General features: G+C 32.8%; 1 protein-coding gene across 1 annotated transcript; it reads right to left on the reverse strand.

The window, feature by feature from the left end:
* Positions 1 to 1,303: 1,303 nt before the first annotated feature.
* On the reverse strand, positions 1,304 to 26,244 carry LOC117330867. The gene is made up of 18 exons (XM_033889407.1): positions 26,133 to 26,244; positions 12,428 to 12,463; positions 9,794 to 9,838; positions 9,419 to 9,606; positions 8,900 to 8,948; positions 8,496 to 8,713; positions 8,299 to 8,344; positions 7,891 to 7,980; positions 7,443 to 7,624; positions 7,272 to 7,317; positions 7,045 to 7,088; positions 6,435 to 6,501; positions 4,843 to 6,227; positions 4,504 to 4,687; positions 4,332 to 4,379; positions 3,662 to 3,706; positions 2,251 to 2,372; positions 1,304 to 1,373 (listed from the first exon to the last, which is right to left on the reverse strand). The coding sequence occupies exons 3-17, from the start codon at positions 9,831 to 9,833 to the stop codon at positions 2,287 to 2,289; spliced, it is 2,718 nt and encodes a 905-aa protein (XP_033745298.1). The 5' UTR covers positions 9,834 to 9,838; positions 12,428 to 12,463; positions 26,133 to 26,244; the 3' UTR covers positions 1,304 to 1,373; positions 2,251 to 2,286.
* Positions 26,245 to 27,792: the final 1,548 nt, after the last annotated feature.

Below are 27,792 nucleotides of genomic sequence, written 5' to 3' on the forward strand. Positions count from 1 at the left end.
CAAAGTCAATAAAGAACTTGATGTGTGGTATGTATCAGTGGTAATATAACGCCTTGTTGTTTTTCATTGTTGATGATTTGCTAATGGCTGAGGAAAATGTTACAAAATATATGTTATCATGTACTGACACATATATTAGCCATGAAGGATCTTGATATATACACCAGTAAATATATTATGTAACAAGCAGAAGGGAAAACGTAATTTCATTCATTTCTATTGTTGTTAATACTCTATCAGAAAAAGTAAAAATCCGACATGTGACTTTGACATGTGGACCATGACCCTTAATCGTCCGGTTACTTATTAAACTGCCAGTTAGAGCCTTGTCAAACAGATGCTCACAAATTGACAAACAAACGTTTATACCAAAGCAAAATCTGAACGATCAAAGATAGCAAAAATTGAGTATGAACTTTTAAGTGTGTTCGGACCTTTGTTTCACTGTTCCAATATACAAATGTCATTGACAATTATCAATTCAGAATACTGAGCAGTATGTAAACAGTGAAGGTAAGAATACAACTTAAGAGTTACCTTTTAAAACATAAATTCAACTTTTGTTTAATCTAATAGTTCACGAAGAATTAACACGCCTGTGTTTTGCATTTATCATTGACTATTGCTAGGTAAACATTTAAGTTATATGGACTGGATCGCCTTTTACCAAAGAATAAATAAATAGTTTATCAATTTGTTTGTTTCAGTGATAACAAATATATTGATTTGTGTATTTTCTGTTCGAACACCTCAGGTAATCAGTTGCAGTCAAACATAACATTTTATAGCTGAATGTGAGTTTTATTTAGCAGGAACAAATTTCCACTGATTCGTTTATTTGGCATGGATTTTGGTCGAACACAGTGTTCTCAAGATGAAGTAAATTATCCAGAATATGATCAAGCACACCCATAATTAACAGACACGTATTTCTACAGTGATCAGTGCCAGTAAATCTGCCAATTGTTTGTTTGTATTATTTTGTTTTTGTTAGTCTTTATTTTTGATTATTGATTTATTACTAGTACCATCAATATTTGATACTTTCTATTCAAACTACCGCCAATAGTTAAACCAATACCTGAAACATAAATAAAAACACTTTTTCGGCTCATAAGCCCTACCTCTTCTTCTTTTGACTATTACACACACCATTAATAGAAACTCATCGAACCAACAAAAAAATTGGAAGGACGATAAAGTAAGTTATCAGAAGCAATTGCTTAAATTAAAAAAATACTTTCGTAGTGCTTTAAAGACACATTTGTCCATCAAAAGGATACACATGACACCAAACAATATAATGTTGTTAGTATTTTACCAGTAAAAGTCGATTCTTCGTGGTGTCCTACTTCTCATAATCAGTTCATATTCTGTAAAACAAAAATGTAAAAAAAATATATATTAATGACATTACTAACGAAAGCATAATTAAAACCCAAAACAGATCAAACTAGGGCTAAATATAAACAACAATATACATCTGTATGAAGACTCTTGAAAAAGTACAGGGGAAATAAGACCAGGTGTTTCGGAAGAGTAAGCATGTTCTGCTTCATACAAATCTAGGTCAAATTTGGCTTAAATCACAACCTCAGTTGAGAGTTATATTGGTGACAACGGAACAGGCGTGGAATCATAAAACATGTCTGCATTTTTATCGTGTAATGGAAAATACTATTTCAAAATCGGATCACGATGTCGACCAACAATCATTCCTGTGGTCTTCACAATTCTGAATCGTTCTAAACCTAGTGTTGTTAATTTCTTCGTCATCTGTCACGGAAATCGTGAAAAATGGTAACAAGACATTATTAAAATATCGAATGAATTGAGACAAGAATTGGAAAATTAACAATTGGGAAAAATGAAATCATCACGCAGAGTATACAGCTTAGTTGTTAGCTGTCCCTGCTGGTAACTAAGGCCCGAGGTCAATGCCTGATGTTGAAGTCAGTAGAGTCATTGATTTTATGTTTTACAGGGTATTTCGATCCTATTGCTATTTGAAGATAACACATCTTCAATATACATAGAGGTGCAATTTAAGGACTTTGAAAGATCTCTGTTACCTGTTCTGATAAGCTTTTCAAGTAAGCCAACAGAGGGACACAATTTAGGTACATTGGGATATTTTTGTAAAGTATATGTTTAACATGGAATGATATAATTGAAGCATTTTAAGGCTCTAACCCAGAAAGCAAATGTTTTATCCCAAACATAGAAACATACGCTAATGTACTTTCTTACCTCTTGTCAAATGTAAATTGTCAGACATTTCTTCATTTATTTTCCAGAAACGACCATCATCTGGTTGGCACCCGTCGGTAACTGAACCTCCTGTACAGCCAGGGCAAATCGGTCGTTTGGAGCTAATGAATGTAGTAAACATAAGATAGATAACTATAACAATAATACTTATACCGTCGTTTTATCCAACAATAGCAAAACAATTATAGGAAATGTATTCCTTTATCTTTTCAATGAGACAAAAATCAATTCACCATATCATAAGGATAAAGCTGAAAAATTGTTTCAAAATTATAATTATTTACGGTTGAAAAATGAAAGAAACACGATAATGAAAACACGTCTTCCACATTAACACACCCATTTAGACATTGTTCAAATTCAATTTCAAAATATTTCATTTACATTACACATATAATACATTTAAATATATAGGCATGCAAATACATCATTGTCAAATGAATCCGACAGTAGGCTAACCCTATAAAGGTCTTCAAGAAAAACTTCAGGTTAGATGTGATAGAAAAATGATATGTTCCTTGTTTTGATCGTAAAGTATAATTGTTTCGAAAGCTGTATATACATGTACAAGAGTAAAGCGGGGGGAAACAACATTCGCCCTTCCAATACTTAAATGGAAGGTATAAAAGAGAGAAAGAATGGAAACAATGATAGTACAAAATCTCATAAAAGTGGCATTAGTCTGGGGAAATGAAAGCACATTATCTTTCGGTCAGGCTTATAAATGATGATTGGAATTTAATAAAATATTCAATAAGAATCCACTTACACATTCCTTCATACATTCATAATAAAATGTTCAGGGCATCCAGAAGACCCTTGAGATTATGGGTTTTTTTCACCACGCACAAGTTTGCTGATGGAATACTTTATGTAAGGTTGTCCATTAAAGGAATGTTAAATACTCATTAATTACATCGGCGCTTATGTTTTCAACTCCCTAATCTGAGAATCGTCACTCATTTACATAGATATCACTTCAGTAGTATAATGACATAATATCACGTGATCATTCAGAGTCGATGAGCTTTCACTAAGCTAAGAATGTGTATTTTTGTAGGTGAGTATAATAATCCAACTCTTTTCATTGAATTACTTAAGCGGCTGCGTTCTTGACCATTCATAGTAAAGAAATGGCAAGTTAGACAATTTAAGGGAAAAAGACATGTTTTTATTTCTGAACAATAAACAAAAGTGAGCAAAAAGCGTAAAAATGTAAAAAACAAAAACAAAAAAAAACCAAGGTCATGCACTGTAAAGTTTATGACATTTTTGTTTTTTAAAAGAGAAGGTGTTAAATGTTTTGCAATTAAAGTTTCTTCCGCGGAAGCATAGCATCGTGAACTGTTGCGTTTATAGCTAAAGTTCATACAGGCTTTTGATTACTCACGTTCCACTCTTATCGTCGCTCCAATATGAATATGATTGGGCTGGCCTGTAAAACATACAAACAAATTATTCTATATTTTAATCACAGAGAGAAATTATCACTTCGGTCAAACATTTCCACCATGTTAAATCTGAGGACTTTGTGAAATGTAACATAATTCAGTTGTAAGTTTAAAAGACACGCGGAGAACTCTGACTCCAATAACATTGAGATAGTTCACATGTTTATACACTATAATGTCAAACCGACATTCTGGTGCTAGTAATATCGTTTTTATAGAGCTATAACATATTTTTTGTGTTGTAGAACGCATCTGAAAAAGTATTACCAATCGCTGTCGTCATGAGATGCATAATTTGACGAAAATGTACAGTTTAGATTATTTATATCAATTTATGATAATAGGTTTTGTCATTTGGGGTAATATTTGAAAGTTTTTTGGTTTTTCTACATAACAAACATGACGACTTTCTTTTGGGGATTTAGAAGAAGAAAAAATGAAAAAAAAGAGCAGTCAATTTAAGAGTCATCAATACCAGGTCTTAAACTTTACGATTGTTGTTTGTATGAAAACAAACATCAGTAAAAGTGACACATTCTATTTCGTGAGCCTAAACGTTAACAAACAATAATTATAAAAGATAATAAAGAAATGGTTATTCACACGTACCTTGCCCAGGTCCGTTTCTCCTGTAGTTTAACTGAGGCCTGTCTGCGCCTAGCCAAATAAATCAATTGTGTAGATTAAATGACACCGACTTTTTTTTTAATATGAATAACGTTATAGAGGTATCATTTAAAGATTCAAATTAATATGATACGTCGTTTCTATGTAAACTCACGTGGCACAATTGGACGAACGCCACGCCTTCTCAACCAAACCACTATTGCAGTTGCTCCCATTGCTGTTATTCCAATCGCGATAGCTACATCCATGGATATTCCTAAGCTGTCATTCATATAGCCCATGTCAATTTTGCTGTTGTCCCCACATACGGTTGTGAACAGACTGGAAAATGTTGTAGCCTTATAAAACGTAAAAGAAAAGAGTATACATTAGATGATTAATCAAGTTATACCCCGAAATTATTATAACAATATTCAATTATGTTTTAGGGAATGTGTCTTGGTCTCTCAAAAAGAAATTCTTAAATCAAATTAGACGAATAATTTATACTTACAAAGAGAATTTTGGTTAGCGCTGTGGATGTGTGGACAATTCCAGCGATCTGTGGCGATTGTTGGGCAACCTCTGTCGGTCTTTTGTCCCTCTGTGCTGCTGACCTTACATCTTTCTCAACCTCTTGGTTTCTAAGTGTCCTTTCATCATCATGTTTTGAGTCAGGTTCCTTTTTAAATGATTCGAGCAGTTTTTGAACAACTTTCCCTGTAGCCTCCCAAAATATTCCTACCAATACACAGCCCAAGTTTTTACCATAGTGTAAGCCAGACTTGAATGCTTTCCTGAGAGAAAAGACTTTTTTCTTCTTACCTTTCGGAAGTTGTTTTTGTTTTCGCATTTTCTCGTCTTCAGAAGAGCTTGATTCGGCCGCAAGACTGTTTCCATTTGTTCGGTTTAATACCTCACCTGCTTGATTTCTCCCATCCCGTGCAGGAATTTCTTCGTTAAGCAAGTATTTTTCAGCTGTTGGTGCGACCGAATCCATTTTCGAAGTTCTTTTGTCTTCATCAGAACCAACTAATTTTGCTTCTTCCAATTGATCAATTTGTAATGGTATATGTGAGGTCTTTGAATCTGGATTATATCTCTCCTTTTTTAACCTTTTCCACATTATGGACTTCAACTTTTTCAAACCTTTCCTACCGTATTCCTGCACCACACCTTTAAGACTTGGTCGTTTGGCTTTGGCAGTTCCTCTATCGGTTTGTACTTTGTTCCCCATCTTGGAAACAGATGTAGCTACCGTCGCATTTCCGTTGGCAACAGGAAAGACGTCTTTGGGGATATCAACTTCTTTTTTTGCCGTCATATCTGAAAATTTTTCTTTGGAATCTGACGGCATGAATGTGGTTTGCGTCATGATATTTGAATGTTCATCAACTGTATCTAGCTCTTCAACAGCATTGTACATAGTCTTCGAGACATCATCTTTGGAGTCCAAGGAGGACTTGATTGGTGATTTCGTCCTGGTATCCTTGTGTTTATCAGCAGTATCTAAATGCCCAGTACCTTTGGTGACAGATTCCAACATACCTTCAGGCGACACAGCTTTGCAACATATCTCTGCAACATCGCCCACAGGTCTTGTAGCTATTATCTCGTGCCTATGGTCCATCTGTTCAGCATCATCCTGATAAACCTTCCTGACAATATCACTGGCTTCACCGACATCATCTGCACACAGAGATTGCTTTCCTTGGTGATCGTAATGCTCCTCCGTGTGAATACTGGTCTTAAACAACTCGAGACTTTTTACATCTTTATCGGATGAACATAAGAAGTCAAACGTGAAGTTCTCCAAGCCTTTTATGTTGTCGTCAAGCAGAAAGATGGTCATTTCTCTCTTATCATTTACTGTTGGTGTTGTTTGAGCAAGCTGGTTTCCTGTAGTGCAAGGGAAAACAAGAAATGAAGTAAGGTATGTATTTGTTAATTAAGTAATCCATCTATCAGAGTAATAAAAATGTTATTGGATGATATTGGTCAACATTTTTAGAAATTATTATGAAGTAAGGATAGCTAAAACATAATAATATGTAAACGAAATTAATGAAGATAAAATATGCTAAGACAAAGACTGAGTGGACTTACTTTTTTCCCCAGTGACGCATTGAAGCTCGTTTCCAGATTGGACACAAGAAGCCGTTTGGGTATAAATCTATCAACAGATAGGTTTAATATTGAATATCTAAGCCTCAAATATGTTATTGCTTCTTAAGAATAAGTGATAGATGCAATAGGAATAAAACGATTTTTGAAAATACCACTACTAATAGACATGTATAGACAAACCACTCAAATACCATACCAGTGTTAATAGGCTGTAAACCGATTTTTGCCGAAACCGAAAAACTGCCAACGTGAACATTTAATTTTGATGTTTACACAACTTGTTTATGTATTTTTGTCTTACATATATACATAAATATATATATATATTGTGCTATGTAGTGAATGTTATTGTTTTTGTTTTTCTACGCGGCATGTACATTTCGTGTCGCCAATCTCGGCCCAAACAGCGGGTAGAAGTGACAATGTTGGGTTGCAAATCCCATATTACTGACTAAAATAAGTTCGTTTATACAAATATTCGTTTACAAATATAGATATATATATTTGCTTCCTTGATTTTAACTAATGTTTAGTTTTATAGCAAGAACAGTAATTGAGGTTTTTTTTGTTTTGTTTTTTTTAAACTCACCTCAGCATCAGCTGCCGTGGTATGATGATGTCGCAGTATCATTTCTGTGAAGGGAATAAAAGTAATACCGAATTGGTAGCTAAGGCAAACAAAACAAACCAATATCGCAAGTATAATGATATAACGTAAACATTTCAAAAGGTACATGCGTCCTTATAAAAACTTTTTTTCAATTTTCAAAACAGGCTTGACTTATAAACAACATCAGCATTAAAAGTCTGCCTTACCTACAGCGGTCTTAATCTCTTGGTACTGAACTTTGTCCATGCTGAACTGTAACACAAGTATCAAAGTAAAGTAGATACGTGTCAATCCTGACAGCCACGTATTCAAAATGAAAACCAGAATATTTATCGTTTTCACGCATTATCTTATACATGTTAATATATGTGCATTACCCGCCATGATTCTTTATCAATGATGACAGTGATCGTGCAGTCTTTGTCATCAAAATCTGGACAGACAGGCGACATTAGATCTATCTCCATCTTCAATTTTTTTCCTTTGTGAATTATTATCTTGTTAAACTCCAGAGCCAAAGTTCTTTTCTTTTCGATCATCTTGGATCGCCGCCAAAACCCTTAAATACAGAAAAAGCGAATTGTTGTTTTTCATTTACATTTTCATATGTACACGTGTCATAAGACTAATCTACCCACAATTCACTGATACAAATATATACAGACATTAAATATATTTCTTTGTTCGCAATGATACGAAAACGATATCAAGGTTGGAACACGTAAACAATATGATTTAATAAAAACTAGTGAGGAAAAACACACATATGGAAATTGCATTGATTGATAACTTCGAAATGGTTATTAAATACAATAATATGTGTACCTTTCTGTTGCTGTTTAACTTCCCATACGTGATGTTGTTCCACAGGTTGAATCTCCCCTTGAGTAGCTATATCAAGTGGAGCAAATGACTCTGTAAACACAATCCGGTTATAAACACAATTCGTTTATTATCACAATCCAGTTAATAAACCAATCCGATTATTAACATAATTCTGTTATTATCACAATCCGGTTATTAAAGCAATCAGATGATTACCATAACTCGGTTATTATCACAATACGGTTATGAAATCAATCCGGTTATTAACACAATTCGATTATTCATACTTTAATCTTTTATGAACGCATCTACAAAATACATTACATACATGAATTATCTAACAATGCAACCAGTAGGTATATTTTCAGACCAACTAATCGTGCACATTTTCAGTTATAACCTACTCACTTTTGTTCCCATCACTTTTCCTGACATCTTCACATTTTGGAATGACCTAAAAATATCACATTGCAGTCATTAAGAAAAAGATCACTTTGCGTTAATATCTTAACGAAGAAAAATATAACATGTATGTTAAAACAAATCGCATTAATAAACAATCATACAAACTTATCACTCAAACAATTTAAATATGCATGATTTACCAGAGGTTTGAGATGTTTAGATTCCCTTTGAAATTCCTCTTCAGTCTCCTGCAAAGCTTCGTATTTTCCTCCTGTCTTTTCTTCTGTGCCATTCAGCTGAGCTTCATCTCTTTGTTCTTTTTTAACCCCTTCCTGATCGTCGTATCGTTGACTGACCTCTTCTATCGGTGGATGGTCAAGTTCAACACCCGATTCCTCAAGAGTCTTTATCAACTTCACTGTAATAGAAACATTATTCTTCATTACAATACTACGGCTATGAAATCAACTACCGTGTTTCAGAATCAATGACAGTCTTAGGATATTTTAAATATTGATAATAAAACCCAATAATTTCATCTCAATTAAATCTCTGGATCATCAAAAACATATTTCCATAGACAAATTGCGTGAATCATACATACCTAAAGCGTCCTTAATCTCTTTGAATTGGTCTTCTCCATTTGCCCGAAACTGTATAATTGTTAAATATAGAACATAAAATATATATTAAATACTACAATGAATATTGTAGTTAACACTACATTATTTAACCCTACCATCGAAAAAAGGCTGTGAAGGAATATTGCAGACAAATTAATTCGATATAAAAATTTGACTTTATGTTCTAGTATAGAAACCAAGGCATAGAAATATGTCTTATCAACACTAACAAATGAAAAATTGACCAGAAGGTATATACAATATATAGAGGCGAAGGACGAAAGATTTTCTGGATGCATTTCTTTTTTATTCCCTAATTTGGTATAAATAAAATGAAGTATAAAGGTACGGAGTGATTATAATATACAGTATATAACTTTTAGTATTGTATAAAATGTGCAATGACCTATTATTGTTTTCATTCGATCACAATTTATCTTTTGTCAAAGACGTAGTATCATTGAGTTTAGTTTTACAAAAATAAGAAAAATGTTTCCTACCTTCTTCTTGTTAATAGAAAATTGAAGTTTCTCGTCTTTCCACTTAATGCTGGGAGTAGCATTTTTCTTTCCTTTAACAGTGGTAACATCCAAATGTTTCGGTGGTCCATTTGTACTTTTCCGGGCGTACTGTATGCTGCCTCCAGCAATCGTCATCCGCACTGTTTGGTTCCTTTTTAATTTTCCCTCTGGAAGATGTGAATTAATTTAGACATATTTTGTTCATAAAACTCTTTAGAAAATATTTATTTATGTCTTCATATTATATAAAGACATCATGACAATGCCTTAACGTATTTACATATAAACGCATATACAAGATCATGATGCTTATGATTTTATAGATTTGATAGTTTTTAGTGTTATAATACTAACCTTTTTTTACTACTTCCCATGTTGATTGTTTTGGGTCCATTGTTCCTACAAAATCAAATATATGCTTATTTACATCTGCAATATGGATATTTGTAATCAATTTCATTTATAAACAGTTTAATTTAGACTTTTATAGTTGAGGGTGGTTTTGGACCATAATTTTAACGAATACATCACCACTGTTGCATTTAACATGAAAAGAGATATATCTCAGCTAAAACAGAACCTTAAAGATACCTCAAAACATCTTTCCATTGCAGAACATTTTGGGATTATAAAGCAAAGACAACAGCAAGTCAACTGACCAAAGGCCAAGTTCAGTAGGTTAAACTTATCGTTTTATTGTGACGTTACAGAGCAAACTTGGTTGGAATTAAACAAGAAATCCATTGACCGAAAATCAAGGTCATTGAGCCATAGGTCAAGGTTAATTGGTCCAAAGGTCAAAGTCATCTGGTGAAAATGAGATGGTGGCACATGTATAATAGGCTTAATGAGTCTGTATCGTTCACCTTGTTTTCAAAGCCTCAATGGTTCAATGTCTTTTTAGTTAACCAAAAAAGTGTAAGCAAAGTTGATTTTTGTCCACAATAATGGGTCAAGGTAATTTCTGTTCACCAAATATTCCAAACTGCGTCCCAGGAAGCAATTGCTGATTAAAAATTATGAATTACGTCTTTTGGTGAGCAAGAAGAATAAAAATGTGTTGGCTTCAAAACAAATTGTAGGCCTTTTGATCAAAATGTATGTAAGTGTTTAAACAAATTTGATCCATGCGACCTAGAATATGGATCAATGTTATTACCTCCGGCGAACAGTTTTTCGCTTCATCAAAGGTACTTGCACTTACCAGTTGTATATTTTGATTTTAGAATGTTTGGATATTAAGAAGTATGTAAGTGTTTCATCGAATTTTATCCCTATGACTTTGAGGTCATTTCTTTTCGCACATATTGTAGTTATGTATACCAGGAACCTTCCAGACAAAATTCTTTATTCTAGGACATTTTTTATTGTGTTGACGTTGAAGCCAGGCAGGTAACATGCGGGTGACAGAAAACGGACGTACGACGGACGCGGCATTACGGTATAAGCTCACCTGCCCGTTTGGTAGGCGAGCAGCTAGCATGCTAAAATATATTAGCTTCATGCGATTATTTTTTAAGTATAAATGTTAACCTCAGCAATATAGACAGATGACTTCTTGGTGGTAATCGGGTATATATAGCCACAAAACAAAACGGGACCTTTAATTTTGTGTCAGTGTTTTGTTATAGTACAATATTACTGATGTGTGATCATACAACCGCTGCTAATAACTATTTAATGTCATTGGCCCTTAAATAGATAATCCAGAGACGGTACTCTCCGGTATTTTGATACTGTTGTAAAATTCAGATTTTTTGTTGGGTTGTATTGTACATTTCATAATCATATTTTCCATTTACAATCTTCCCCGCCCATATATATGGCATACAGTTGAACCTCGTTAAAATGAACTCGGTAAAAGTCGATAACCACGCTTAACTCAAAGTGTTTGTCGGTCCCGACCGAATCATTTTTTTATCCTAGAAAAAAAAAACTCTGAAAACTCGAATTCGGAATACTCGAAAAACTCGGATAATACAAAGTGAAAATTAGGTTCCTGATGGAAGAACTCTAAATATCGTTTAACAAAGATTGATGGTAAATGTCAACATTTTTTCAACAGTTAATTTGCGTTTGTAATACTGAAGGTATCGGAACTACAAACCTATCGATTTTTATATAACAACAACTCTCGGTGATAAAAAGTACTGTTTTACTTACATCAGCTAATTCCCCAAGGCGGTCACCGACAATAATACACACTATAATCAACAACTCATCTACCCGCTCGCTCAAGCGGAACATATCTCTGACACATGAGTACTCGGCTGGTGTTTTTACTGGTGTAGAAATGAAACAGTCACCACTGCCTATTTAATCTTTAAACGACTGACACAACAGCGTAATTACCGCCGAGGTATTCAGAGTACGCCTATATAAACGGTCATCGCTGTCAATTAAATTGGATAGCATGTCAACTCATAACATTTTATACGCACATACACAATATGACTATTGTTTATATGGGTTTTTTTTGTATACTTATAAACATTTGACCAAACCCGACCAAATTTAACATCAAGCTAAAGCTGTTATAAGTGTCAGGTCCATAAGTGCCTGCTTCTTTTCTAATATCAAAACCCATGCAATAAAAAAAAACTATGCTGAAATTATACCAGTGCTTGTGTTTCTAATCGTTTAAACAAGCCACTCAAATAAAACCTCGCGCTTCCTAAAGATCCCTATCTATCATTCTGTAATTCGGTCAACGGAAAAAATACTTCTAATTATAGATTCAAGTCATCCAGTTACGCCGCCACTCCATAAACACGGCGCTGTGAATGGACATCCGACACTGGCGAATCTATGGTAATATATAACAAACTTGTGTACTCTACTCTCATTAAGTATTTCTGTTTCCTTTTCATACTCCTTGATTCCATAATTATCCCTGTTACTACACAGACAAATATATTTTATTTTCACCCTCGTGTTTTTTTACTGTTCTTTTTATATGATAAACGACAAAACGAAAAGTATACTCACCCGTTCCTCCTTTTCTAGTTATCACTTCTTCCTTGCCTGGTCACATGAAAAAACAACATAAAGATTCATGTTGATAATAAAATTCAATGTTAAAGTAAACAATTCTTTTTCAGTTGCTTTCCTTTCTTATGTTTTGATGTATCGCTATGTCCGTATATTGTCTTTCTGGACAAAAAATGTACGTCTCTTTAGACTAGTTATTTTACGGATAAGCATTACACAAATACATTCCGATTGGTACACTAACTGTGGGTAAAATATTTTTTTTTGTTATTTGTAAATTTGAAACAACATAGAGTTGAACCCTTTCCAATTTTTGCTTCATTGTAAGAAAGAGTCGCGTAACATATATTTATTCTGTTACAAAATGGAGTTAAATATCTCAATAACTGGTTTTGGCATTATGTATTGAGAAAACACTGACAACAATTCAACGATTAGTGACCTACAATTACCCCCTCAATAATAGATTTTTAAAAAGATAACTTTGATTTAATCAACCATTTTAAAGGTTGGTTAGAATATGTAAAATAAGCGACCAGTAGAGTGATTCTATTTGTAATATCTTTGTATATTTGTATTTATATGCTTTCTGGATTTTGAAATATATTATTGGTATATATTTTTGGTAGTATTTACGTTATAAATCATTTTAATAGAAATCCGTTGATACTTTTGGCAATAACTATGAATTCTGATGCACTTCGAAATACCCCTAGTAGTCGAGGAACTGAGTATATTTTATCTAGATAAATGTTGGTACTAAATTTTTACTTCAGGTTAGGCTCTGTCGTCGAGTTATAAGAGTTCAAGAGTTCGAATTCGACTGCATTATGAAGTCAATTACTATCAACAACGATGGCATTCATTGATATAGATAGGCTTGTAATGTTATTTATAACAGAAGAAAAAATATACATTGAATAAACATATATAATCATATTATCATTGTGTTTGACTAAAATGAATGATGCCTATAAATTTCATCAACATTTTTGTATTCGTGTTGAGCATAAAATTCCATGTGCCTATTTTACCAATTGTATAAATTGAAGTGTAGACCTGTGATTCGAAAGAAGATAAATGTTATAGCGAAATGTATCACGCACATATTTAGAATATTAATTATAAATAATAAGAACAATTTTGTCATTTATAGCTTTGAACATATCACAGAATATAAAAGATTGGGCAATTAATGTGAGCTGTTATGGAGTCTTGCATAGAAAAACGTAAATCATATTTGTAAAAATGTATATTTATGTAAATAAATCTATATACACACAAAATATATATGAAAAATCGATTACCACCAAACAGATAGCGGTTTCAACAGATTTGTACACAGACACCTTCTAGTTTTCATATACATATGTAGGTAAAACATTTAAAATATCAAATTTTATGTAAAACGATATGAATAAATGGTTTAAAGGGATATAAATTAAATCATTCAGAAATCATAGACTACATGGATTATATAGCTAAAAAATCATTTTGAAATAAAAATATATATCTATCTTGTTTTATGCAAAAACTAAAACATACATAGATTACATTGGTAAAAATGAAAATTGTTTTGGAATAAAAATACATTTCTACATAAGAATTAATTGACATGGTTAAAATAGGTAAAATTTAAATTCTTTTGTTATTGAAAATATATTTATCTAATTCTATAAAAAAAATCAATATGTTCATGGTTTAAATAGGTAAAAAGTAAATAATTTTGAAATAGAAATATATTTGTGAAAATTCTATATAGACATTTATACTTAACAATTTAACAATTTGTAATAAAACATATATTGATAAAAGTTATATGAAAGAATACATACCTGGTTGAAGTATGTAAGAAATAAACGATTTTGAAATAATAATATATTTCTCTAATTCCTTATAAAATTAAGTATTATATGGTATAAATTGGTAAAAATAAGATTCTTGCTAAATGAAAATAAATTTACCAAATAATATATAATAGTTAATACATACATGGTTTAAATGAGTTAAATTGAATTATTTTTATAGAAAATGTATTTATCATAATATATATAAAAAGAGATAAAACCATGATTTCAAACTATATAAAGTATATCTATTCCAAAAATGTCTTTATCAAATTTCAATAATCAAAAATCAAGGTTGGTATAGGTTAAAATATGTTTAATAAAACAGTATTTCATAAAAATGTATAAAAATGTATGTATGAATAGTTTACAAAGGTTAAAAGAAAAATTAAATGTTTTGTCAATGTAAGCAAAAAATGTATACGCGATTTATACAGGTTTAGATTTGGAAATCGTAGTTCAATTCAATTTTATAAAATTTTAATCAAATTATTTAAATATTGAAACCCAACATTACGTTTTCAATTATCTGGGTATGTTGCTAAAATACAAAGGAAATTTACGGAAAACGTAACAAAATGAAGCCGATCAAGGAGAAAAGCTTTATTTTCAGTTATAAATGTGATACCCAACTCTCAGTTTTGCTACATTATGTAAACAGTATTGTAAGTTATGGTTCAAAAATATGGGGCTTTCATAAAGCGCCTGGTGTTGAAAAAGACATACAACGTTTTGTAAACACTTACACAGTGTACTTAAAAATACCTGTAATGGTATGGTTTATCTAAAGCTTGCTACATATTCATTGAATTGTTACGGGTATAAAGAATTTTCAAGTCTTGATAAAGATAATAACCACTGATATATTTTTTAAAGACATGTGTATAAAGACATGTTAGATCATAGCGATAAATGGTTGTTAAATATCCGGAATGAATTTTATAGAATAGGTCTAGGTTATAGCTAGCAAAGAGGAAACATTGATGATATTTACAGACAAGATTGTATAGAGCAATTTGGAACATCGCCAAAACGAATTTTTTATACTTGTCTTAACAATGAACTAAGCATGCATGATTATTTGAGAAAATTATATGGGTAAGCGTAAACATAGATATTAATAAAACTCGGCTCTTATCTCAATTTAAATGTAGAAAAGGGTCATTATAAAAATATTCAGCGAAACTTGTATAATATTGTGTGTATCATTAATTATATCGAAGATAAAATGTCATTGTTATTCGTATGCATAAGTGTTTAAATTGATACAGTTATTAAACGGACAAAATACGAAATAATTTGGGGGGAAAAAAAGACCAAATAAATCTCAAAGCGACGAATGCCAAAATAATTCTATCAACTAAATCAGTTATGCTCTCTGAGTGAATTGTTTCTTAAATTTTTTTTTTTTTTTTTTTTTTTATTATTTTTTTTAATTATTTTTAGTTGAGTTTAGTGACTATTTTTGTAGTGAAAAAATTAGAGGAATTTTATTTGTTGGTACTGAAGGAAGAATATTATTTGTACCTGTAATCAAGTGCTTGAGGCGCAAAATATTCCTTTATCATAGCGCACACATACAAAAATACACATAAAATCAACTTATCCTTACATAAGGAAAACAGACTATACCTTCATATGTTCATTTTAGTAAATGTTTGTCTTAAAATACAAAATATATAACTATTGTGTCTTACTTTCATGTGATTAACAGACATACATGCTTTTTAATTTAAATGATTATGTTTTGGTAAACCTATCTATTTACCTAGATTATTAACACTCAACTCACCTTTCCTTAGCCACATATTATGTGTGTATTTCACAAGTGTTTGTTTATGGTGCACAAACTACTGGTATTTGAGCAAACGCTATCGATCAAATGGCTACACTCGTCATAGCAAGTTAATTTATATGACCCAGTAAATCGGACAAAAAAGGGGAATTTCCAAATCTATATTTAACCTACACATCATAAAGACGTGTGCAAAACGGGGTATCAAGGAATAGTGGAGTGACTGGCTACTTTGGCCGATATTGATATTATTAATTATATTTTAAGATACACATTGTGTACATCGTTTATGAACCCTATTTTGTAGTATATACTGATGTAGCAATATTGATCTTACACTTAGATCTCTATCTGTCTTTCTTCCTGCCATTCTTCTTTGCTTTTCTTTCTTTATAATCATTATAAGTATACTGTGTCGCTATCACAATCTTTGTTATATATATATATATTTGTGGAGAGGGCTTTCATAAGTTGTTAAACTCGTGTGCCCAATGCAATTGTCAACCTTGTCTAAACAATTAAATATGTTGATATTGATTTAAAGCAACACCAGACCGACCTTGGGACCAAACAAATGACAACCATACCAGACCAGGCATTTTCTATTTTTTGTAAGAATCATAATTCATATAATTAAGTTATATCTATTGTATATAGATCTATAGAATGTATTAAACATTTTAATTCCCTGTCCTAATTTTACTGCATTTGTAACTTGATGAAGAGGCGGATTGGCTTTTACATTTGACAAATTGCTTCTCATTACAGACAAATATATTGTCAAATTAACAAGGCAATCTGCTTCTTTATCAAAACACAGGTAAATTACAAACGACCACATACAAAGAACGCGAAGCAGTTACATATCATAAGCAGAAAAACTACAAACAATACTGTTGTTGCTTGTGTGTGACGGTGTTGGGGGTTGATTGAGGTGGGTGTATGTGTGGGTGCCAATGCTCACTTCGGTCGATAACTAGTTTGCCGAAGAATGTTGTTAATTAATCATAAGATGGCGCTCAGATGAATAACAAATAGTCTAATAGAAGGCTTCATCAGTAACAGTGCAAGTTAAAACGATGTGATTTCAGCACAACCATAGAGTAATTCATAAACTGTTGATACAATTGAAAATACCCTTTTTATCTGAAATATATTCGTCATTACGGATTACTTTCTTTAAACGATCTTTTCCATTCAAATACTTTATATATTTAAATATATTTCTCTTTAATTCACACATTTCAGTGAACTTTAAAGATGACTTATCAAACACACCTGGGCATTTGGAGTCAAGCATGGTTACCTTTAAGTTAGATCCACTGCATCCTTTTTCCATCAGCGAAATTCTACACACAAGTCATCAAGTTTTAATTACGAAATGTTTATTTTATTTGGGAAGTTCATACTATAGTTCGATTGTTTAGAGGAACAAGGACGTATCTCCAACAATGTTTACCTTGAAAATTCGACAATATATTTGTCTGTAATGACAAACAATTTGTCAAATGGTAAAGGCAATCCGCCCCTTCAATAATCAAGTGCTAAGAAGTAAAGGGCCGTATTTCAAATTTATCAATTTTTAGATTTTAATAAATTACAACTACGCGTGAGATTTTCTTATAGAAATTGTACATTATATCAGTTAAATGGTCTAATTCTGTTAAAATACTATGTGATTTAAAAGAATTAGACAATTTCCATTGATATAAAGTACATATTATATAAGAAAATCTCACTCGTAGTTGTAATTTATTAAAATCTAAAAATTGATAAATTTGAAATTGTAATTTATCAAAGTCAAAAAATTGATAAATTTGAGATACGACCCTTTACTTCTAAGCACTCCATGTTGGAGATACGTCCCTGTTCCTCTAAACAATCATTTGATAAATAAGTTATGTGCTTGTTGAGTGGAAAAGAACGCGCTCGTACCTTCGGGGCCTATATTGTTTATGGCTAATATGGTTTTATGTTAAAAGTCTGGAGGTCAAGTGGCTATACTTGTCTTATCAGACTTTAAGTGTTACCGGAAGGAAGTTGGGAAATCGGTATATCATATTATTTTTATTTATGATCAAGCTAAATTAGCCCAAGTTAACTCCATCAATTTAAATTTATCATAAATATTACACGTCGAAAGTTGTCTGCATATTTTTATCATTTTGTCAGGTTTTTTAATATTTACCCACGTCAGATTGCTTTTTGAATTAATTTTTTTAAAAATTAAATTCTAGATTAAATGTTACACAAATATAATTAACTAACTAATTTGGTGGCAATGTTCAAAAACATGAGTAGAGTATTAGATTATATGCATCCTCCGCAGTTCTAATAACTGTTTTATGAATAAAAAAAATGCTTGAAATGAAAATGAAAATAAAAAATTCTAGGTAGGGAGGCTAGTTTGCAGTGTCAATAATTTTGTAAAACCTAACTTTCTTGTAAAAAAAAGTTCTCCATCAAATTATCGCATCAAAGTCATTATACGATATTTGTGTTTTTACTGTTGAAAAAGTATCCTCCAGTATCAGAGCTTCTAATGACCTTTAACCCAAAGGATCGTACGACAGTCGACCACTGCAGACAGCTTGTCGAGATACTTCCTGTTCATGCGACGACTGCTACATTTGAAGAATGTTTGGGAGTACGGGAAGATAAATTGATTATAACGCATGTACACTGATTTGTTCACAACAGGTGCTGAATGCGTACAGCAGACTGCTTTTTTTCATCGTCATATTTCCAAAAGCGAAATTTATTTCAACACACATGTCGAGATGTTGTCAAATCTTTTTTTTTTTTAATCGGTATGCAGATCTGTACAGCGTACGCCACTCGATGCCCAGCAAGCTGGTAAATGTCCAAGTGGTTTTGACGTTTTATTGTTTGGAGAACACAGGGGCTCGGTCCCGGGTAATATATGATATCAGTTAACAGCTACAACACTATGAATTAAGAATTTATGTATGTTCTGAAACTTTTTCAATCGGGTTATCGATAATCCCGATTTTTATAAAGTTTTAAAATATTGTGAAAACTGAATCTATAGTGTTGTGATTGGTAACCGATGTCATATTTTACTCAAATTCTCAAAACGAGCCCCTGTGTTAAAAATAAACAGAATTAGCTAAGAACCGACGCTTACACACTTTTCGGTTAGATTTTGGTATTTTTGCTTCATACATGTATATATTTATTGAAAATAAGAACAAACCAAATGATAATATCTTTGAGTATGAACTTAAAAACAGATATAGTATCATGAATATAAAACTGCCTTATACAGCTGTGTCGTTGTAGAAACGAAACAGTAAAATCTAGGAGAGAAAGGAAAATTCCAATGGGCCTCAACAGTTCTAATATAGGTATAGGATTATAGGAGAAGGTGTATATCAATCCAATAATTTAACCAATTTCCTGCTTTTTAGATATTAATAATTTTTTGAAAGACGTACATGTATTCTGGACGGGTGTTTAACATAAACGATCAATATACTGAACCGGCGCTAATTAGGTCAACTATATCAGTGGTCACCATTCTAAATCGGCGTCAATAAGTTCAATCTATAAATACATCAAGCTGTTCTATTAAGCCAACAAAAGCAATATACTAAAATACAGGATTGTTAAAAAAGCAATGATATCCTACCTTCTATATTACGGATCTAGTAGTCAGTCACACTACATCAGCGCTAGACTCCAAATGATCCTGCTTAAATCCCCAGTAGGTATATATACATGTGTGTATTCAGTAATACAGATAAATCACACTGCCGAGCAGCGATACAAAGAGAAAAAAAACGTGTTCTAGGACGTAGAACTTAGTACCTTTTACCTACAACTTAATACCATGTAGTACAACTTAATACCATGTAGTACAACTTAATACCATGTAGTACAACTTAGTACCTTGTGGTACAACTTAGTATCTTGTAGAACAACGTAGTATCTTGTACAACAATTTAGTACCATGTAGCACAACTTAGTACCTTGTGGTACAACTCAATATTTTGTACCTACAACATAGTACCGTGTAGTACAACTTAGTGTCATGAAGCACTTGGTGCTTATAGTGCAAATTAGTACTTTTTGGTACAACTTCGCATTTTGTAGTATAATTTAGTATCTTGTAACAAAATTTAGTATATTGTAATACAACTTGATACCTTGTAGTACAACTTAGTACCATTTATTACACCTTAGTACCTTGTAGCAAAACTAAGTATATTGTGATATAACTTAGTATCTTGTATACAACTTAGTATCTTGTGATACAACTTAGTATATTGTAGTACAAATCAGCACCTTGTGTATTGTACCTACAACTTAGTATATGGTGGTAAAACTTAGCATCTTGTGTCTCGCATCTACAACCAAGTGTCTTGTACCTAAAATGTAGTACCTTTTGGTACAGCTTAGTATCTTGTACCTACAACTTAGAAACTTAAAATTGAGCACCTTGTACCCCCTTTGTAGATTTAGATGTGCATATTTGTGGTTTCTTCTCCTTTTTCAGCTTGAGGTCGAATGGTAATAAATGAGATATGACATTGTGTGGTCTGACCTAAAACACATCGTCAAGTGCCAGGCCTACAGAAGTGGTAAATTTTACATATTATCTAATTTCATGGCTTACGTGATTAAAACGTACTTCGCGGTTCGTGAAAATTGATATCAACAACATGCGTGTAATTGGTATGAAAGTCTGCCCGCTCTACTATCTACTCTCAAGGAAAACTGAAACCAGTGTTCTAATCTCACATTGAAGAATGCTTTTATATCTATATTTTAGTGAACGGGAAAGTGACTCGAGTAACAAGCAATTTATGTTAGTGATAATTATCTAAATTTCATAATTACATGTATAACAACATGTTTTTATACAGTCAAATTGTCAGTTTACCCTGTAGAAAAACACTCTAACATTATCATTGCAGTATGTTCTCAATGTTTTCAATTCTTGAGCAGGAGGCGGCGAAGGAAATATTTGATTCTTATTATTTAAGTAAATTTCCAAAGTAGAAATGACATGCCAAAAGTTTTAGTATTCATGTGCAACCCTTAAAACTCAACACGTAAAGATATATGATGCAAATGGAGCATATCAACAAAATGTTAATTAACATTAGAATCTTTGAATAGGTAAGACGATAACACGACCAGGAGTCTTAGAAGGGTAAGCGTCTCCGGAAACAAATCAGAGAAGATTTATATGTAAACGAAACTTCTGTTCTATCTCAAAATCAACGAAACGAGGGGGAAATATGAGCAAGGCAACAACGGACCTGTTGTCCGATAAGGTAAGCGTCTTCTGTCGACATCCGCTTTATACCTCAAGGTCAAATGAAGGTATAATATCACGTTTTCGAAAAGAAAAACTGGGAGTATGACAGGAGAACTACCTGGCATATCCATAAGCATCGAACATTTTTTCAGAGTTACACACGGGTTAAAGTAACCCGGTTCCTGAAATACTTTATCAAAATTTAACATAGATATATATGGGGGGGGGGGGGGGGGGGGGGGGGGGGGGGTATGTTTCCAAAATACTGAATTCAGTATTGATACTGAACACTTTCATCCATGGTTTTATAAAAAAAAAAGTCAAGTAAACAGTAGATTAGATAAGACTTTGTTGTGGAGAAATCAAACTGTATAAGCCTACTGCTCGCTCAATTTCTACCTCATTTTGAAAACTATAAATCGCATAGATATTACTTTTAACTTTCAAGTGTTATACGCGTACTATTGACTTCTAGATTTTCGAAATCATACAAATCCCCATTCATACTTTTGTATAGTAGCGTGAGACTAAACATTCATTTTACAGGCTGTTTTAACTCCGGCCTACAGAGAACGAGAACAGAACGCTAGAGTAGGTTTTACGTACAACCTGATACACTTAAAGATTACGTAAGCTTTTTAGTGAAACACTGATTTCTGTCATACACGTCTAGTATGTGAAAGCACGGGCCCTGATTTTTAAAAATGCTACACATAACACCCACTTCCGATCATTGTCAACTATTCCTTTGATTATCCACGATAATAATCTCTGATGACCGATATAATGCATCTACATTCCACTCGCTCATTTTAAGGTCCATATCTACCTTCATGCCTACATACCTACTTTATCAACATCATCCATAGCCGCCATTGCATTTCAAGGACAAAAGATAATAAGTGTTTATTCTTTTATAAAGTATAATTCGGTCAAACAAATGACCCTTCTACTTGCTTTATACACTTATAAACATAGATTGCATGTCAATAGCAAGACTCAGTTAGCCGTGATACATATCAACAATTGAATAAGTTATTTCTGTTCCATTGCACCATAGATGTGATTATAGTCCTGTAAAATGTCACTGTATATCCTATTTAGATTAACCTAAAACAGATGTCAGTAATTTTTTTCACTCCTACACATTGTTATCTAGCAGAAATGTGACGGAGTACATATCTTGGTAGGATGACGCAGCAGCTTTTCACCATGTAGGCAAATTTCCTATTATACTACGATGATGAAGCAAAATTAACTAGCAGAGTGCAGACAGTTAGATGTACCCTATGTTAATTTCATGTGTTAGATATATCTTTAGAAAGCTACCGAGAAAATATTATATTGTATTGTATTGTATTGTATTGTTTTGTATTGTATTGTATTGTTTTGTATTGTATTGTTTTGTATTGTATCGTTTTGTATTGTTTTGTTTTGTATTGTATTGAGTATTGTTAATTGATCCGATCTGTTCCTCTTATGTTTTCATTTGCACCGTATATGTAGTCTGCAACAGGTTGTATCATGGCAAATCATTGATGGCCTTTCTTGATACGTTTTGATGCAATCCTGGGCTTCACAAAGAAAAAACAAGTATGTGTATAGTTAGCGTTAGGTGTAATCTCGCACGTGTTATACATGCTCGTAGAGAGGGATGCCGATTAGGCGGCAATCATTCTCTAGCCGTCACCCTAACAACTCGGTCATAGTAATTGCTTCCTGTAAATCACGATAAATATATCTGTTTAAGGATCCCAGTTATTTCCCTTACTAGTCTGGTTTCAATCAATTTTACAATGTCGTCGTTTTTGTCAACGAAATCTTTGTTTCGTTGTTATCAGATTGTAACATTAGTATATTTTCAAGTACCTAGTATCTGTGATTCATCTACACTTGGCCGCAATGATATTTCCCCATCGTTGAATACAGAGCTATCTAAGGTTCTGTGCGGCGGTTTTCTGTCCGGCGGTTTTCTAGTCGTGAAATGAGAGTTGATATTGTTTCGGACGCTTAAATACTTGAATTTTCGTGTTAACATCAGTAAATTAAATAAATGTATTAAATATGAATTAAACGCCTTCTGCTAGATTCTGACTGACAAGGCATGCCAAATGTGTATCTAATATTTAAATTGTGTGTACAGGCGTAGATTACATGTTCATTAGGAAATTTGACGGCAGATTTGACCTAGACCCTCTATTTCCAAATTTTAATTGGTTCAGAAGATATTTTTTTTTAATTTGAACAATAAACAAATTGCAGTAATAAAAATCAAGCATTCTTCCATCATACCACTGTACGGTTTCAATTTGTTTATTTTATTTTTTGCTTGTTAACTTTTGTTTTTTTCAGAGAAGTGCATTATGTCAAACAAATGTTGCTTTTATGATTCGTTGCAAACATTTTATAATCTACTACAGCTTATTTTTTCGAATTTCGAAATCAAGAATTCTGATATCAACACCTGTTTAGCTAAACAAACACCTGTATCTAACTAGTTTTCCTGTTTCAGATGTCCGTACACAGCTGTTGTCAATAACATCTGTTTGTGAATAACTAAATACACAGTTTCGGTATTTGAAATTATGTGTGTCACATGATCTTGCAAGCTCAAAAAATATTTGAGATTGAGTTTTTTTTCAACTTTTTTTATCATCGTAATGAATAACCGCCATCTGATACTAACAAAACTTCGAAAACGGCTTATTGATATTCGCCATGGTTTCGAATTACTTGGTTTTTAGCCAACATGATGGAGAAACTTCCTGTCAATTTTATAGAGCGTCACACTCTTAAATGATCTCACCCTGTGCACTTAAGATCTCTCCCATACACATATACCTAAGAACTGTTGCAGTTTAACCATGTAAGAACAGAGACCGTATGTCATGTTCTTTAAAATATTAAAATGCTGTAACGCATAAAAAAGAAACATTCTAAATCCATCCCGGTTTTCGGTCTGTTATGTATGTATGCAAATTAGGACGGGTCTATTTTCACATCAAGGGTGATAAGAAAACCTTGTAGTAAATGATAGGAAAGGAAAGTCTATTTTCACATCAAGGGGATTAAGACAACTTGTATGAAAGCATAGGACTGGTCTATTTTCACATCGAGGGTGATAAAATTCCTTGTATTGCATGATAGAATAGTCTTTGTTTACATCAAGGGAACTAGGCAAACCTGGTATGAAAGCACAGGTATAATTCCACATCAAGTTTATTGGATTCATATATACTGTAGTATTAATGGAAATCAATAACCCTATCATTCTCATTTTAGGAAAGTATTTGCGTCAGACCAGATTTTGAATGACATGTGTCATCAAAGAACTATAAGATACTTACCCCTCCGAAAAACCTGGTCTTATTCTTACTCATTTTATATTTTCAATGTGAAACTTACTCCTGTTTACATGTTGTCCTCCATTTATGGATATTTAAGTAGATTTAAAATTCCGTTTTTATGTAGATATTCTCTGTTATTGAAGATTTATCATATGATACATTTTATTCTCTAAATTTCTCATAATAAACTTTTAATCAATTGTACTTTGATAATTTTATATTCGTTATTTTTGTTAATCATTGATCATTATTATTGCATGTCTAATTAATAAAGTCAAAAGAAAGTAAACATACTATTCATAGTGTTGCTATTTTAAGATCAATTTAGATTTCATTTCTCATTTATAAAGTTATGATAACGTATCGAACAAATCATAAGTTTACTATATTTAGATCAATTTAGATTTCATGTCTCATTAATAAAAAACATAATGAAGCCTACATTTCATAGGCAACTGCATTTAAATCCATTTCTACACATTAAACATTTAGCATCAATCAATGTATTTACTTCTAAATACCTGTTTATAGTATAATAACAGCAGTTAAATAGAACATCAAACTGGCATTGAAATATCTTTATATGAAGAATTATTTACCATGCTATCATACAATAAATATACGTCCATCCCAAAATTGAATATGTCTCCTTCATCCCATATACATCAACTAAACATATCACAGTACATGTTATTATAAACATCTTTATAGAAGATTTGTGAGCTGGAAAGAATACCGTATTGCATACTGAAGTACACTTGGGTAAGGACCGTGGCGTACTTAGTGGTTTTGTGGCTTTTTTGGTTTACAGTTGAATGTTAAATAAGATCTAAGGTTATACATGGCCTATCACACTGTCATCCATAAAGACGTTACATAAATAACTCTCCGGTTCCATCAAATTGTCATTTATCGTTTTGACCTGTACTTATGACGACTAATACCAGTTATCCATAAAGACGTTACAGAAATAAATCTCCGTCTCAAAATTATCCTCCATCGTTTTTCACAGAGTCTCGAGTTGTGATCTGATCTGTAGCTATGACGACTGATACCAGCGGCCTACCACGGCCACAGCACACATTCAAATGTTCCACTCAAAACAAAATGTGACTCGGTACACATTTATCGACAAAAGAACATAAATATGTAACATAGACCGAACCGGCCTGCGTCCTTAAAATACACGAGTGTTTAAAAGTGACCAGTCGACATCGGCCTTCATAGATAATACTTCACACGACATGTGTCAGACTATGCAAGATGAGAACCCTTATACATGTAAGTATACACAATATAAAGGCAGTTATTTTCGAGAGAAAATGTAAACAGAGCTATTTGCATCAAAATGTCCCTCAAAGCAAACGTAATCATTACAAGTCAAACAAATACATATATATTGGTAAACAAAACAATCATATCCTACCTTTAACAGCACGTATTGAGTAATCAGCCTTACCGCGTCAACAGCTCGGCTCCAAGTGGCTCGGTAAAAATCCCCAGCCTATGTGTATTGTACAACCACGTGTGTGCATCACACCCTAGATACATAAAAACGTAAATAGTTTGACGCCTGCATTAGAGCTAAATACAAATCGGTTTTGTTAAGTAGCCACAAATCATAAAGTTATGTAGAAACCAAATCTCTAAAATGTAATCCTATAGAATTTTACTTATTGGTTTTTTGTTAGTGGGTTTGGTTTTTTGGAATTTTCCGACACCGTTTGGTATCGCTAAGATTTTGGTGAAAAAACAATCAAATCGGTGGTGACATGACACCTACTTTTAATCTTTTTGATAAATGAGATTCTTATTTACCCCCAAAAACACCCATGATTAGTTATGTCAGTGCCGCGTACATATGAGGTATGTAAACGGAGTGCGTACACTGGATTCATGTTTTGTACAAATGTAAATATATGTAAATAATATATTTCTCTACATTATCCTTACTTCCGTATGCGCCAAACCAGTCAGTTCGTCACAACAAACATGTCAATACGTATCGTCAACGAACATGAAACAGTGGTTTCGTCACAACAGACAGCTTGTGTCCGCTGTCTGCTTGTTGGGTAACGTTAGTAGTAGATATCGACCAATTAAACATTTATATATCGGATACGTAATTCCAGTTCAGCGGTATCGGATGTGTCACTCGTACTTGACGAAGTCTAGACAACATAAATACTACGTTCCGGTCCAATACAGTGAATATCGCCTGTCCGTACCATATTAGACACGGCAAAAGGATTGTTTAAAAATATTTGTGAGATACATAAGCCAATCGATGATCTCTGCTTTGACCTCTGCCGTTAGGCGAATGCAATTGTTTCTAATGAACTTGCCAAAGTTTCCTCTGACGCTGACACAATGTAGGCCTACACCAGACATGGTGTGAGAGTCAGAGAGTATTGAGGTATGCCTGAATCAAGAGACGACGCAATGGAAAAGATTATCAGATAACTTGATACGCCTATCAAATACATCCAGTTGGAATAGTGACAAAACCAGGATTCTATCTCAGAATATGATATGAAAAGGTGCGGCGGAAATCATATTGATGACACTGTCATGGGTTTAAATTGAGATCTGTACTCAACTGATTATTGGGAATATATATTTTTTTTCCCAAAAACTTCAGTAGTAAGTGCTAAAGTCCTTTGTTTGTCATTATCTCATTTTGTCAGTAGTATGCAGATGTTCATTGTCAACGATATCACGCACTAAAAACCATTGTAAATTGCATATAGTCTTTTCCTGCTTCCAGCGTCCATTCCCTTATGATCTTACTGCCATCTTACTGTCATGGATGTTGTTTTGCTATTGATGGTTGACTGATGAACTGAGCACCACCACTCCATGAACATTTCAAACTAGCTATATAGACCGTTGCAATTATAACTCCTTTTAACATGCTCCGTATCATTGAGTTACCGGTATACATCTCTACATTGTCTTTTTAATGTAGATACAGTGTAAGCTCTGGGGGTGTTTGCCTCTCTATAATAGTTTACTGTGGACTTGTTAAGTAAGAATTGGGGAGTTGTTGAGTAAGAGCTGTGAGGTTGAAACTTAACTTGATGAAC

The sequence above is a fragment of the Pecten maximus genome, chromosome 7, assembly GCF_902652985.1.
Source record: "Pecten maximus chromosome 7, xPecMax1.1, whole genome shotgun sequence".
In the NCBI taxonomy this organism is placed as follows: domain Eukaryota; kingdom Metazoa; phylum Mollusca; class Bivalvia; order Pectinida; family Pectinidae; genus Pecten; species Pecten maximus.

Bases quoted from the DNA above. Each gene is read 5' to 3' on its own strand.
- LOC117330867 (XM_033889407.1), bottom strand. From the start codon at position 9,833: ATGGACCCAAAACAATCAACATGGGAAGTAGTAAAAAAAG. The intron at 6,228-6,434 runs GTAAGTCCACTC...CTTGCACTACAG, and splicing joins ATGCGTCACTGGGGAAAAAA to GAAACCAGCTTGCTCAAACA. The intron at 2,373-3,661 runs GTGAGTAATCAA...TACATTCATTAG, and splicing joins AGCGACGATAAGAGTGGAAC to CTCCAAACGACCGATTTGCC.